Genomic DNA, 12,974 nt, shown 5'->3' with positions numbered 1-12,974 from the left:
AACAACATTGTGTAGTAATTTTATAAACATTACTTATTTGTTACAAGTTTACCCGCGAACTCCATTCCTCCTCAGAACAAGTTTCTGAACGCACCCTGTTTGACAGTTTTAAGGGAAAATAAAATTGTTATTACTATTCTACATGCAATTTCTTCATATTTTATCACCGTTTAAACCTTCCCTGGACTTCCACGAATATTTCAAGACTAAAATTAGCCAAATCGGTTCAGCCGTTCTCGAGTTTTAGCGAGACTAACGAACAGCAACTCATTTATATATATATCAGAATAGAATAGAATAGAAAATCATTTATTCAAATAAACTTACATTGAAGCACTTTTGAATAGTCATAACATTTTTTTTTTAATCTACCGCTCATTCGGAATGCTGTCTCATCGCAAGAAGAACAAGCAAGAAACTTGTCATATATCATATAGATAGATGGGTAGATAAATGACAAGTAAGTGTGCAGACAAAGTTATGTGGGTCAACTAGTGTTTATTGTATATTGTGTATTTACTATTTTGACTCTAATGGTTTAGCGCTAGTTAGAACTTTGTATTCACACATTTCAATTTAGAAATGTAAAGTTAGAACTATTGCTTAAAATAGCAATAATTCATTTATATATAAATAGATTTAACTTATAAAGTTTTTATTCAAAATGAGTAGGTGTTTAAGTATTTGTTCATCTCACACTAATTTACCCATACAAATCGATTACAACTCTAAAAAATCAATTAACTTTAGCTATTCATACGTGTAATAATCAATTTCAGAGTTTAATTATGTTTTAGCCTAACAAAGATACTGCGTTTAGCAGACTCATGTTTCTTTATGTAAGGTATTCAGAGTAACCTGTATCGTAACGTCAGAGGCCAGAGCCCAAATATTTTTAGTAGGTAATTAAAAAAAAAAAGAGTTAACTGTCATTGTAACAAAAAAAAAACTGGTGGATCGGCGAGATGTATTATAGAAATACTTCTCAATATGTATTAAAGCTATTTTTATTCAAAATTCGCCAAATTATACAATGCAAGTTAAAATAAATAATATTAACAACATAAATTCATATAATGTCATCCAGTTTGCATATAAAATAATCTTTCTATAAGTAAAAACACTCATTAATCAGCTATTTCATTAGTTTTTCTTTCAATAATTTTAAACAGAGATTTGTAAGTGTAGTAGATAATTTATTATAGACTAGCTGTTCCCGGGACTTCGTCCGCGTCGAATTTAACTTTATTTTTCTAAAATAAAAGTAGCCTAAGTTACTTCTTATTAGATCAGCTACCTGCCAATAAATGTCCCGTCAAAATCGGTCCAGCCATTTCAGAGATTAGCCGGAACAAACAGATAGACAAGGTGCACGATTTCATTATAATCCAAAAAAAAACCTGCTTGGAGGTAAATATAGGTGAGAAAGTGGTATACACAAAGACTACTTAACATGAAGTGAATTTTGACAAAAAACTTATTTAAATTACTTATGTAAATGTATAGATATATTAATATTACAATCATTAACATTACTCTGTTGGTTATTTTTATAATCGTTATCATAATCATTATCGTTACACAACACCTTGGTTTCGTTATTGTTGCACGGCGATGAACTGCTGCTGTCTCTCTCACTTCGGATTAAACTCAGGTATATACGAAGTCTACTTAATACAAAGTATATCTTGATAAAACGTCAATTAAATTATTTATGCAAATGTATAGATATATTAATATTTATATTACTATCATCAACGTTACTCAATTGGTTATTTTTATAATCGTTATCATAATCATTATCGTTATACAACACCTGGGTTTCGTTATTGTTGCACGGCGATGAACTGATGCTGTCTCTCTCGCTTCGGATTAAACTCATCTTGGTGCCATCTCTGCAATAATCCTGCTTCCATTTCTCGCATAATGCCATGGTCTCAGCGCCGTAGTAGCTGCATCTGCTAAAGGTTTTCCTGTCTATACGGTTCCGTCCATGGCTTTGACGAACCCTGACCATGGCACCTTCTGAAGTGTGGTTCACCATGGTCTCCCTGACGCTGGACTGTTCACGGTAGTATCTGCTTGGTTTCCGGCGAATTTTGCTGCAGCATAGTGTTTCGCGGAATGCTATTCTGTACCTGTAGAAAGAAATAATAATATTGAGTACTCTTATCCATGGATCCCCAAGAGTGTACTTCGATTAGGGAAGTTAAATAAATTAAACTACGAAAATCTTTCCACAATGGTTGTATTATGAGTTTTTTTTTCGGATACTCTAATGGTGTTGGCCGCAGCTGATGGCATCTAAACCCTCGGAAGGACTTATGGAGCGGCTGAAAGCCAACTCCTGCCTGACGGATACGACTTTAGTCTGAGGGCACCACTAGGGGTTCGAACCTCGGCTCAGGCCGTCGTAATTTCGATCCCCGTTTGAATTGGACGGGGGATCGATCGGAGGGGATTTTTTATTAATAATTATCAAAAGACTGAATGTACTCAAAAAGAAATCTTATTAGCGAGATGTAGAAAAATGTATAGAACTAAACAACGCCATCTAGTGGAACACTTAAGAACAAAAACAACTAAATGTTATCTCGTTCGATTGTACAATATAAATAGTCGAAATTCGACCATAATTCATTTAACATTCAGTAAGAATATAGACAAATAATATTAAACACAATATAATCTATTCGTAATTTGACTACAGACTTTAATTATATAACAAAAGAGTATATATTTAATCGAATTAGGTGTTATTCATTTCACTACTCGATGGATTTATATTTTGTTTAATTTCGCTGCAATTAGCATGTGTGAGATCACAATTATTCGACGTGGAAACTTGACTACCTTCTATAATGTACCAGGTGGCTTTTGTGCTTCTGGGAGGAGCTTGGCTGGCTATTTTAGTAGTCTCGGCTCTACACGCATAACGGGCCAAATGAGTATTAGGCACATTGATTGAAGTAGAAAAAGTATAATCCATCACTTTTAAAATAAGTATTGTTGCTAAGTAACAGTTTGTATGTAACGTGCAACTGCAATCGGAACGAAATAAATTATATTTACTGCTATATATGTAATCCACTGAATATCTCTATCAGGTTATGTATAGGTCCAACAGAAATTGTTAGTATTTTAACAGATTTAATTTTGGATATGTTTTTTGCTAGTAGTTCTATTGTTTACTCTTCTGTATATTGTTTTATATTATGTATGTTATTTAAATGTAGAGATGTAGAATGTCTTAAATGTAATGGATTAAGGGACCGTATTAAGTACATTGATTGAAGTAGAAAAAGTATAATCCATCACATTTAAAATAAGTATTGTTGCTAAGTAACAGTTTGTATGTAACGTGCAACTGCAATCGGAACGAAATAAATTATATTTACTACTATATATGTAATCCACTAAATATCTCTATCAATGAGATGCTAATTACGTAGGAATGGTGATCAAATTCTGACCGTTATTGAGTCTACGCCCATATTGCGACAAGTGTTTCGGCTCTGGACAAGGAATCATCCGAATGGTTGTGGAATTAAATAAAATAACATAAGTAATGAAATTGACTTTCTCAAAAATAATAACTTTTGATAAAATTAAAATAAAAATCGTTTATTAATATAGGACATTTTAGGCGCTTCAAAATATTAATACAAGAAACTTGACGTTCGTAAAAAGTTAAGTTTTTTTGTATTAATATTTTTTTCTCTAGTCAAGATCGCTGGAAGGCATTGGATGCGAGCAGCGCAGGACCGATCGTCGTGGAGATCTTTGGGGGAGGCCTATGTCCAGCAGTGGACGTCTTCCGGGCTGAGATGATGATTTTTTCTCTACCGTTAAAATATGTTCTTACATTATGTTTGTTTAATTAAAGATTATTGTTATTCTGTTATGTTCATTGTAAGTTAATTAAATATAATTAAAGTGACAATTTAACGGATCTGTAAACCACAAACGAACACCTTTTGTGATTAACATTTCATATTAATTAAGTGTTGTGAGAATGAGGTGGGTGGTTCGTTGTATAATCTTGATTTGTTTGAAATATAAAATGTAATATTTATTTATTTACGTTATAACCTATACATATATAATAAATAAAATTGAACTGTCTGTTTGCAATTTAAAACATTTCAAATTAATAGCTTTTCACTAAAAGCTTATGATAGTATACACATGTACGGAAAATACATAAAAAATAACGTCATTTTTGTCTGGCTATCTGTTTATTCTAATTTCTGACCGGTTGGACCGATTTTAACGATTTTTTTAATATTTCTTATGTCAACAACCCTAAATATTCAACCCCTATACGCTCTTTGACTATCAACCATTATTGACGATGATGGTCTAGCACACCGCTTTTCGTCCGATGGTCGCGGGTTCAATTCCTCGCACGGCACAAACATTTGTATTCATGAGTATGATTGTTTGTATCGGTCTGGATGTTTTCTATGTTTATTATGTATGTATTTACGAAAAAAATATCTATATATTTGTATCAGTTGTCTAGTACCCATAACAGAAGCTAGCTTAACTTGGGTCTAGATGGCGCTGTGTGAATTGTCCTGAGATTATTATTATTACATTATTTTGTATAGTAAAACATCGTTTGATGGATCACTTAATACTAATCTTTACATAGTATAAAATGAAGTCGCTTGCACTGTCTATTCGATTAGATCTTTTAAATTACGCTACAGATATCAATGCAGTTTTTAGAAATTGATAGAGTGATTCAAGAGGAAGTTAGTGGGCGAGTAGCTAATGTAATAATACAAATAACAAAAGCCATTTCAACAAGCAATTTTGTATTATATAAATATATATAATAACTAGCTTTTGCCCGCGGTTTCGCTTGCGTTAATTTATCCCCTTAGGGGTGGAATTTATCAAAATTCTTTCTTAGAAGATGCCTACGTCATAGTAGCGTTATGCATGCGAAGTCTCAGCCCGATCAGTTTAAAATTGACAAAGTTTCATACAAACTTTCATCCCCTATTTTATCCCCTTGGGGGTATTAGCTAGAATTTTTATTGGCTAGAATTATTCAAAATCATTTCTTAGTCGATGCCTATGTCATAACATCTACCTGCATGCCAAATTTCAGCCCGATCCGTCCAGTGGTTTGGGCTGTGCGTTGATAGATCACTATATCAGTCTTTTGAGTTATATATATTTAGATACATAAATGTAAATACATTTACAAAACATATTGCGAGCACAATGTCAGGCTATGAAATTTGTATTCGTGTACGGTTGCAAAAGAGAACAATTTTATTTATTTGATATTTGATATTACAGAATATTTAATACGTCCTTATTTATTGTTCCTCTTATTTTCCTTTTTGGTTTTATATTAAAATTGCTACTGAATTGATATGAAACCGCACAATTGTACATGAAATTATAAAAGAAATATCTACATTTTATTTTCATTGCTTCCGAAATGGCTCTGGTTTATATAGATAGATAGATAGATATATCGTTTATTTGATTTGATTTTTGCGATTTGATATATTGCCTTACATTCAAATGGTTCGGATTTCGGACCATGTACAATACGAACATTTGTATATCTAAATATATATAACTCAAAGGTGACTGACATAGGGATCTATCAACGCACAGACCAAACCTCTGGACGGATCGGGCTGAAATTTGGCATGCAGGTAGATGTTACGTAGGCATCCTCTAAGAAAAGATTTTGATCAATTCTACCCACAAGGGGATGAAAGTTTGTATGAAACTTTGTCAATTTTAAACCGATCGGGCTGAGACTTTGCATGGATAAAGCTACTATGACGTAGGCATCCCCTAAAAAAGGATTTTCATAAATTCCACCCCTAAGGGGATAAATTAACGCGAGCGAAGCCGCGGGCAAAAGCTAGTATGATTATAATTAGAAAATTTACTAAAATCTCATTAGCTCTCTCTACGACTAAACTTCCACCTATTCTCAAACATATTCTAAACGAGAAACTTTGTGGTTATGAATGGATGGATGACATCCATATATCCAATTATATCAAATATATGGCTTTGGGATTTAATTTAATAGAATGACTTTTTCGTTATTTCTTCACATAATCCGGGATAGCTCCTTAAATACTGCTGTGATTTAAAATGAATTTGATAGCAATTTAAAGTTAACAGTTTGACCTTTCAAATGGTACCATTTTTATTATTCTTAAATAGTTATTAAGTACTCAAGATCGCGCGGAATCAATTCCAAGTAAGTGATTCCATACTTTTACTCGCGAGTATATATTAGTAACTAGCTATTCCCGCGACTTTGTCCGCGTGGAATTTTACTTTATTTTTCTAAAATAAAAGTAGCCTAAGTTACTCCTTATTACATCAGCCAAACAACAAACCTGCCAAAAAAAGTTCTGTCAAAATCGGTCCAGCCATTTCAGAGATTAGCCGAAATAAACAGACCGACAGACAGACAGACAAAAATTGTAATAAATATTATTTTATTGTTTTATTATGTACCGTATTTATATTCATATGCATGTAGTAAAAAAAAGGTTATTTTTATATTACAAACAGACCAGGAAAGAATAGAATAGAATAGAATAGAAAATGATTTATTCAAATGAACTTAATTTAACCACTTTTGAATAGTCAACACTTTTTTTAAATCTACCGCTTATGCGGAAAGCTGTCTTATCACAAGAAGAATAAGCAAGAAACTTGTATGTTGCTCTTTTAAACAATCCTTGTAAGTTCATTTTACAAGTCGAAACGTGTGAATACAAACTACCAACCAGCACTAATTCATAGGCTCAAATATAAAAACACAATAAGATTAAATCAGTCGTAGTGATAATGAGAATGTTGAGGTGAATGTGTGGTGTGACAAGAATGGATAAGATAAAGAATGAATACATTAGAGGAAGTATGAAAGTGGCACCGGTGTCAGAGAGGTTGAAGAGTAATCGTCTATCATGGTATGGACATGTAATGCGTAGGAACGAGGATAATATTTTAAGAAAGATGTTACAAATGAATGTGGATGGTTATAAGGGCAGAGGAAGGCCGAAAAAGTGGTGGATGGACTGTGTGAAAGATGATATGGTAAGAAAGGAAGTAAATAACACGATGACTGCGAACAGGGATGAATGGAAGCGAAAAACATATTACGCCGACCCCAAATAAATGCGATAAGGAAGAAGCAGATGATGAGTGATAAGAGCAGACCAGTTCCGACAAGCAGTACTCGTTCACGAGTATGACGAATGAACTATCATCTGTATTTATTATTCACGTTTTTGCGGACTTATTTTTATATACTACGCCAAAAAAGGCACATCACGTTTAATTTAAAATTTTACTGAACTCAAACATTCAATATCAATAACTGTGAGAGAAGTCAGGATATGCTTCTAGTATATAATAACAACAGGTTTAAAGCTTTCATTAAAAATACATAACATTAACACAGCGTGGATAAGAGAAACGTGTCAGAGAGATCTAAATAATTACAAGTATTGTTGCCACTTTGTTTATTTACCCGCATTCACCAATCTACATTTGAAAGTAACTCGGTGAATTTCTAATAGAGAATAATTAATATTCATTGAAAAACCCCTTTATTCAACTTTATTTTGAATATATTTATGTATAGTATCATTATCACAATCCTTAAAATAAAACATTAATGGATTCGTTGTTTAGCGTTGACTTTGTTCCTGATGGTAAAGAGTTCGATCTCTGCACTGTTCTTTATTTTGTCTGTGTATTATAGTTATATATATTGAAATATTCTTTACATGTGTCTGAAAACTGAGCCATTCTCAGTTACTTAGTATCCATAACACAAACTTTGCTAAGCTTGGGATTAGAAGGCGTGACTTGAATTGTCCATGGTTAACATTATCATCATCATCACCATCACCATCGTCACCACCATCATCACCACCACCACCACCACCACCATCATCATCATCACCACCCTCATCACCATCATAATCATCATTACTAACCTGTGACTCATCACATTGTACAAAATAGGGTTAACAGTGGCGGACACGTAGTAGAATGCGCCAGCGATGCTGAACAGGTGCTTGTTGATGGTGTTGTAGTGGTTGGAGCCGATGCCGTAGATGAAGAACAGCCGCTGGAAGTGGAACGGAGCCCAGCACACGAAGAACGCCACAACCACAGCCGCTATACCGGAAATAAACGCATACTTATAAATACATATCATAACATTAATACTTATAATGTAATAATAATAAACCTAGACAATTCACACAGCGTCATCAAGTCCCAAGCTAAGCAGACCTAGTGTTTTGTACTAGACAACTGATATAAATACTTACATACAGTTTTTTTTATAATACATACATGATATGTATATTTTTCTATATATATTAAGAGTCAATTTACAATAGAGAAAAATGTTTAAGTATTTTTATCAGTCATTTAATACAAGCTACCTTGGTTTGGGTTTGATGACTTTAGGCTTTTCGTTACACTTTTAACGGTCGCTTGTTAAATTCGATCACTTCCTTGCTCGTTAAGCACTGTAAAAGCTAACAAGTCAGCTTCCGTGATTATCCTTTCAGGATCGACAGAACTGCTATAGTACAAAAAAGCAGATCGATGAACAGAAGAAATTCAGCACTACATTCTACTTCTCATAATCAAGTATATATTCTCTAGTCACTTTTGACACCTGCCTTTCTGGCCTTGCCATAAGCTGGCAGGCTGGCTTGTTCAGTTGTTCATACCTGTATAAGTTTTGTATATCTCATATATAAAATTCTCGTGTCACAGTTTTCGTTCCCATACTCCTCCGAAACGGCCGATTCTCATGAAATTTTGTTAATTTATCAGCTTAGGGGTGGAATTTATTAAAATTCTTTCTTAGGCGATGCCTACGTCATAGTAGCTTTATGCATGCAAAGTCTCAGCCCGATCGGTTTAAAATTGACAAAGTTTCATACAAACTTTCAACCCCTATTTTATCCCCTTGGGGGTAGAATTAATCAAAATCCTTTCTTAGCGGATGCCTACGTCATAACATCAACCTGCATGCCAAATTTCAGCCCGATCCGTCCAGTGGTTTGAGCTGTGCGTTGATAGATCACTATGTCAGTCAGACACCTTTGAGTATATACATATATATATAGTATATTTAGATTACTGCTACAGATGAGTTCCAGTAACTTTCAAACGTCTTATCTAAACACGAGTCGGTCCCAATTAATGTTGTTACTAGTATTTGTTGTGCCCAATGTTAATCAATAAATTTAAGTTTTATCAAGTTTAAGTTAATTTGTAGCGTGGTGGAGTTTGCTAGATTATTGTTAACTTTATCAGTTAAGTAAGAGGTTAACTGATTACCAACTGTCATTAATACTAATATAACTGTGGGAAGTAGAGTGGTAACATAACTTTACCGCTTTACTTCCCATGGTCGTGGGATCGATTCTTCGCACGGTAGAAACATTTATACAAGAGTATGATTGTTTGTATCGGTCTGTGTATTATGTATGCATAATGTATAATATGGATTTATTTTAAAAAATATATTATGTACTTATATCAGTTGTCTAGTACCCATAACGCAAGCTCTACTTAGCTTGGGAATAGATGTGTGAATTGTCCTGAGAAATTACTATTTCTATTATAAAAACACCTGTTTTAATAAATTCAGTATAAGGCAGGTGATTTTTTAAAGAATTTAGAATCGCCAAGATTTTTGGATCGCCAAGCAATTTTTACGCAGACGACTTTATGAGCCCACCTCAACATCCTAAATTTTTTACAATTACTTTACAAATTATAAATCACACAAATACAAATTGTGGAAAAATATGAGAAAAAAATACATGACCTATTTCTGAATGGTCTATAGCAAGAAAATTAATTGTTATTGTGAAGTTATGTTCTATTTGTAAAGAATTAATCATTAATCATAGTAAGTAATGGTGTTGCCAGTTAATTCTTCAATACAATGTAATTTATCATAGCTGTGTCCACACAAGACCATAATTCCATTACAGGCCCATCACTATTCTTGGAGTGTCAGATTTAGTGTTGCCATTTAAAGTAGGTTGGCTACTCCGCCGTTTTATAAATCGATAGCGACTAGCGATCCGTCCCGGCTTCACATGGACGCATTACAAATATTAGATTTTCTTGGCTGCTACCGCTATTAAAAAAAGGAGTCTGTCATAGAAGGGTGAATATTTAGGGTTGTATGTATATTTTAATGCCACATTAGGTATAAAAAACGGACAAAAAAAAACAAAAATTATTAGGGCTGGTCAGGGGTATGAAAAATGCATATAAAATTTCTAAGAGAAAACACGTTACAAAGAAGAGTATGGTCACTAACATTATGACACGAGAATCTTTACATAGTATAAAATAAAGTCGCTGTCGTTGTCTGTCCGTGTATGTATGCTTAAATCTTTAAAACTACACAATGAATTTAGAAGCAATTTTTTTAAATAGTTAGAGTGATTAAAGAAGCTTTATATCTATATTACATGCATAATATCGTATAGAAACACTGATAAATTTAGGTAATTATGTATATTTGGTATCATCATTAAACCCGTGCGAAGTCGGGCGGGCTAGTTTTATATATAAGATTATTATTTCATCATACTCACCAAGCATCCTGATGATGGCCTTCCTGGACTGCGCCTGTCTTGCCTCCCCGTGGACGCTGCCGTTGACGCCGTTCAGGGTCCCTGGACTGCCAGGTTTGTTGGTATGTGTAGATCTGAAACAATTCATACACTGAATATCGTCAGATTTTTTTGGACCTCTCTAATGCTGTTGGCCGCAGCTGACCTTTACAGCTGCACCGGACGATAGAGGACGAGTGCAGATGGCACTCCAAGCCAAGGAAGGACTTATGGAGCGGCTGAAGGTCAACTCCCGCCTGACGGATACGACTTTAGTCTGAGGGCACCGTTAGGGGTTCGAACTTGGGCTTAGGCCGTCGTAATTTTGATCCCCAGTAAATTGGACAGGAGGATCAATCGGAAGAGACATTGCCAGTACCGTAATGTAGATAACAGTTTTATATACCTATTAACTATCTGACCCACGCAATACCTGCAATTCTATAATCTATACATATAAATAGAATTGGAGTGTCTGTTTGTAATATTGAAATAACCGTTTTTTACTACATGCATATGAATATAGATACGGTACATACACCAAAATATCATTTTTTACAATTTTGTCTGTCTGTCTGTTTGTTCCGGCTAATCTCTGAAATGGCTGGACCGACTTTGACGGGACTTTTTTTGACAGGTAGCAGATGTAATGAGGAGTAACTTAGGCTACTTTTCTTTTAGAAAAATAAAGTGAATTTCCACGCGATAGAAGTCGCGTGTACAGCTAGTTATAAATACAAACATTTGCAAAATATATGCTGAGAAATAGCTATGTTAATTTAAATATATCATACATTTATTAATACATATATTGTCGCGTACCAAGCATATATTTATATATATATACGCAACGTATATTAAAATATCAATCCACATATATACATTTTGTTCATCCACCAAATTTGTAATAAATAGTATATTTGCCATTAAAAGACTATCAAGCGAAATTTATCATTTATTCACCCCGTAATCTACTGAAGCCATCATCATCTACCATCTGAGATATCATCAAAATATATATCATATATTAATACATATATTTCTATAACTATGACCACAGATAACATAATATTACATATATAAGTATCGGATAGAAACGTTGTGTGACTATTAGCACTGCTGTGTCAAAATAATAAACTGATTTAATAATGTCTTACATTTTCCTATTGTTATTTAGTATATAAGATCAATATTTCTATGTACATATTGTCAGTTTCTTATCATCCGTAATATACATCGTCTCGACCAACAACATAGTATCACTATGTAATATTATGTTATCTGTGGTATCACTCACCCGCAACAACTATATTTATTTATTTTCTTTTTCTTTGTTGTCTATGATAAGGGAAGGCGACGGACGGACGGATCATTGGGATTTAAATATATTCAGACGTAGAGGGATATTTTCTTTACAAATAGAGGGTAACGTTTCGTAGAAAAAAAAGAACTGAAACTAAGTACCGAACAGGCATGTAATAAATTTTAGATGTACTATGCCAGTGATTCCCAAAGTGGTCTGTATCGACCCCCAGGGGTCTATGACAGCGGTCATCTTGTTGTTTTTACTTTATGTTTTTAATACTAAACTTTACTACAGTTAGAAATTTACAAATAATGAATACCAGATAAGAATTGGTATACCCAAAATCGAAAAATATGGCTAGGGGTCTACGACTCGGTCTTTGGCCCTTGGTGCCCTTGGGGACCGACTCCTAAGCCTCTTCAATGAGTGCATGGAGTCGGGGCGATTTCCCAAGAAGTGGAAGTCTTCAGAGTAGTCCTGCTCCGCAAGGAGGGGCGCCCTGCGGATTCCATATCCCCCTCGGCGTTCCGCCCGATAGTCCTTCTTGACGAGGTCGGCAAACTATTCGAGAGGATCATAGTACGCCGCCTCGTCAAGCACCTGGTCCGGGTGGGTCCCGACCTATCTCCGAATCAATTCGGGTTCCGGGAGGGCCGATCCACGATCGATGCGATCGCTCAGGTTCGTGCCCTCTCGGATGAAGTAGTCTCCCGGGGAGGGGTGTTGTTGGCGGTGTCTCTCGACATCAAAAATGCTTTCAACACCCTTCCCTTTGAGTCTGTTAGGGAGGCACTCAAATTTCACCAAGTGCCTCCCTACCTTCGGGAGGTGATCGGGGCCTACTTCCAAGACAGGAAAGTGATGTGTATCGGGCGGAACGGCGCGGTGATTGAGAGGGAGATGCAACGCGGTGTTCCACAGGGATCGGTTCTGGGTCCGGTCCTGTGGAACGTCGGGTATGACTGGAATCTGCGGGGCACCTAGAACCTAAGTGGTCTCGAACA

At 34.9% G+C, this 12,974-nt stretch overlaps 1 protein-coding gene across 1 annotated transcript in view; it reads right to left on the bottom strand.

Annotated features, from left to right (window-relative positions):
- Nucleotides 1-1,708: 1,708 nt before the first annotated feature.
- The window catches only part of LOC131855173 (neuropeptides capa receptor-like), a 147,408-nt gene continuing 136,142 nt past the window's right edge, over nucleotides 1,709-12,974 (bottom strand). Inside the window, exons 5-7 of the mRNA XM_059206419.1 lie at nucleotides 10,647-10,759; nucleotides 8,004-8,187; nucleotides 1,709-2,138 (exon numbers count right to left, since the gene is read on the bottom strand). Coding sequence (XP_059062402.1) covers nucleotides 1,709-2,138; nucleotides 8,004-8,187; nucleotides 10,647-10,759 — 727 coding nt within the window. The remainder of the gene's footprint in view (nucleotides 2,139-8,003; nucleotides 8,188-10,646; nucleotides 10,760-12,974) is intronic.

This window comes from Achroia grisella, unplaced genomic scaffold (genome assembly GCF_030625045.1).
Source record: "Achroia grisella isolate CSIRO2021 unplaced genomic scaffold, CSIRO_AGI_Agris_v1 utg1314, whole genome shotgun sequence".
Lineage (NCBI taxonomy): Eukaryota > Metazoa > Arthropoda > Insecta > Lepidoptera > Pyralidae > Achroia > Achroia grisella.
This window is presented reverse-complemented; position numbering and strand designations above follow the sequence as displayed.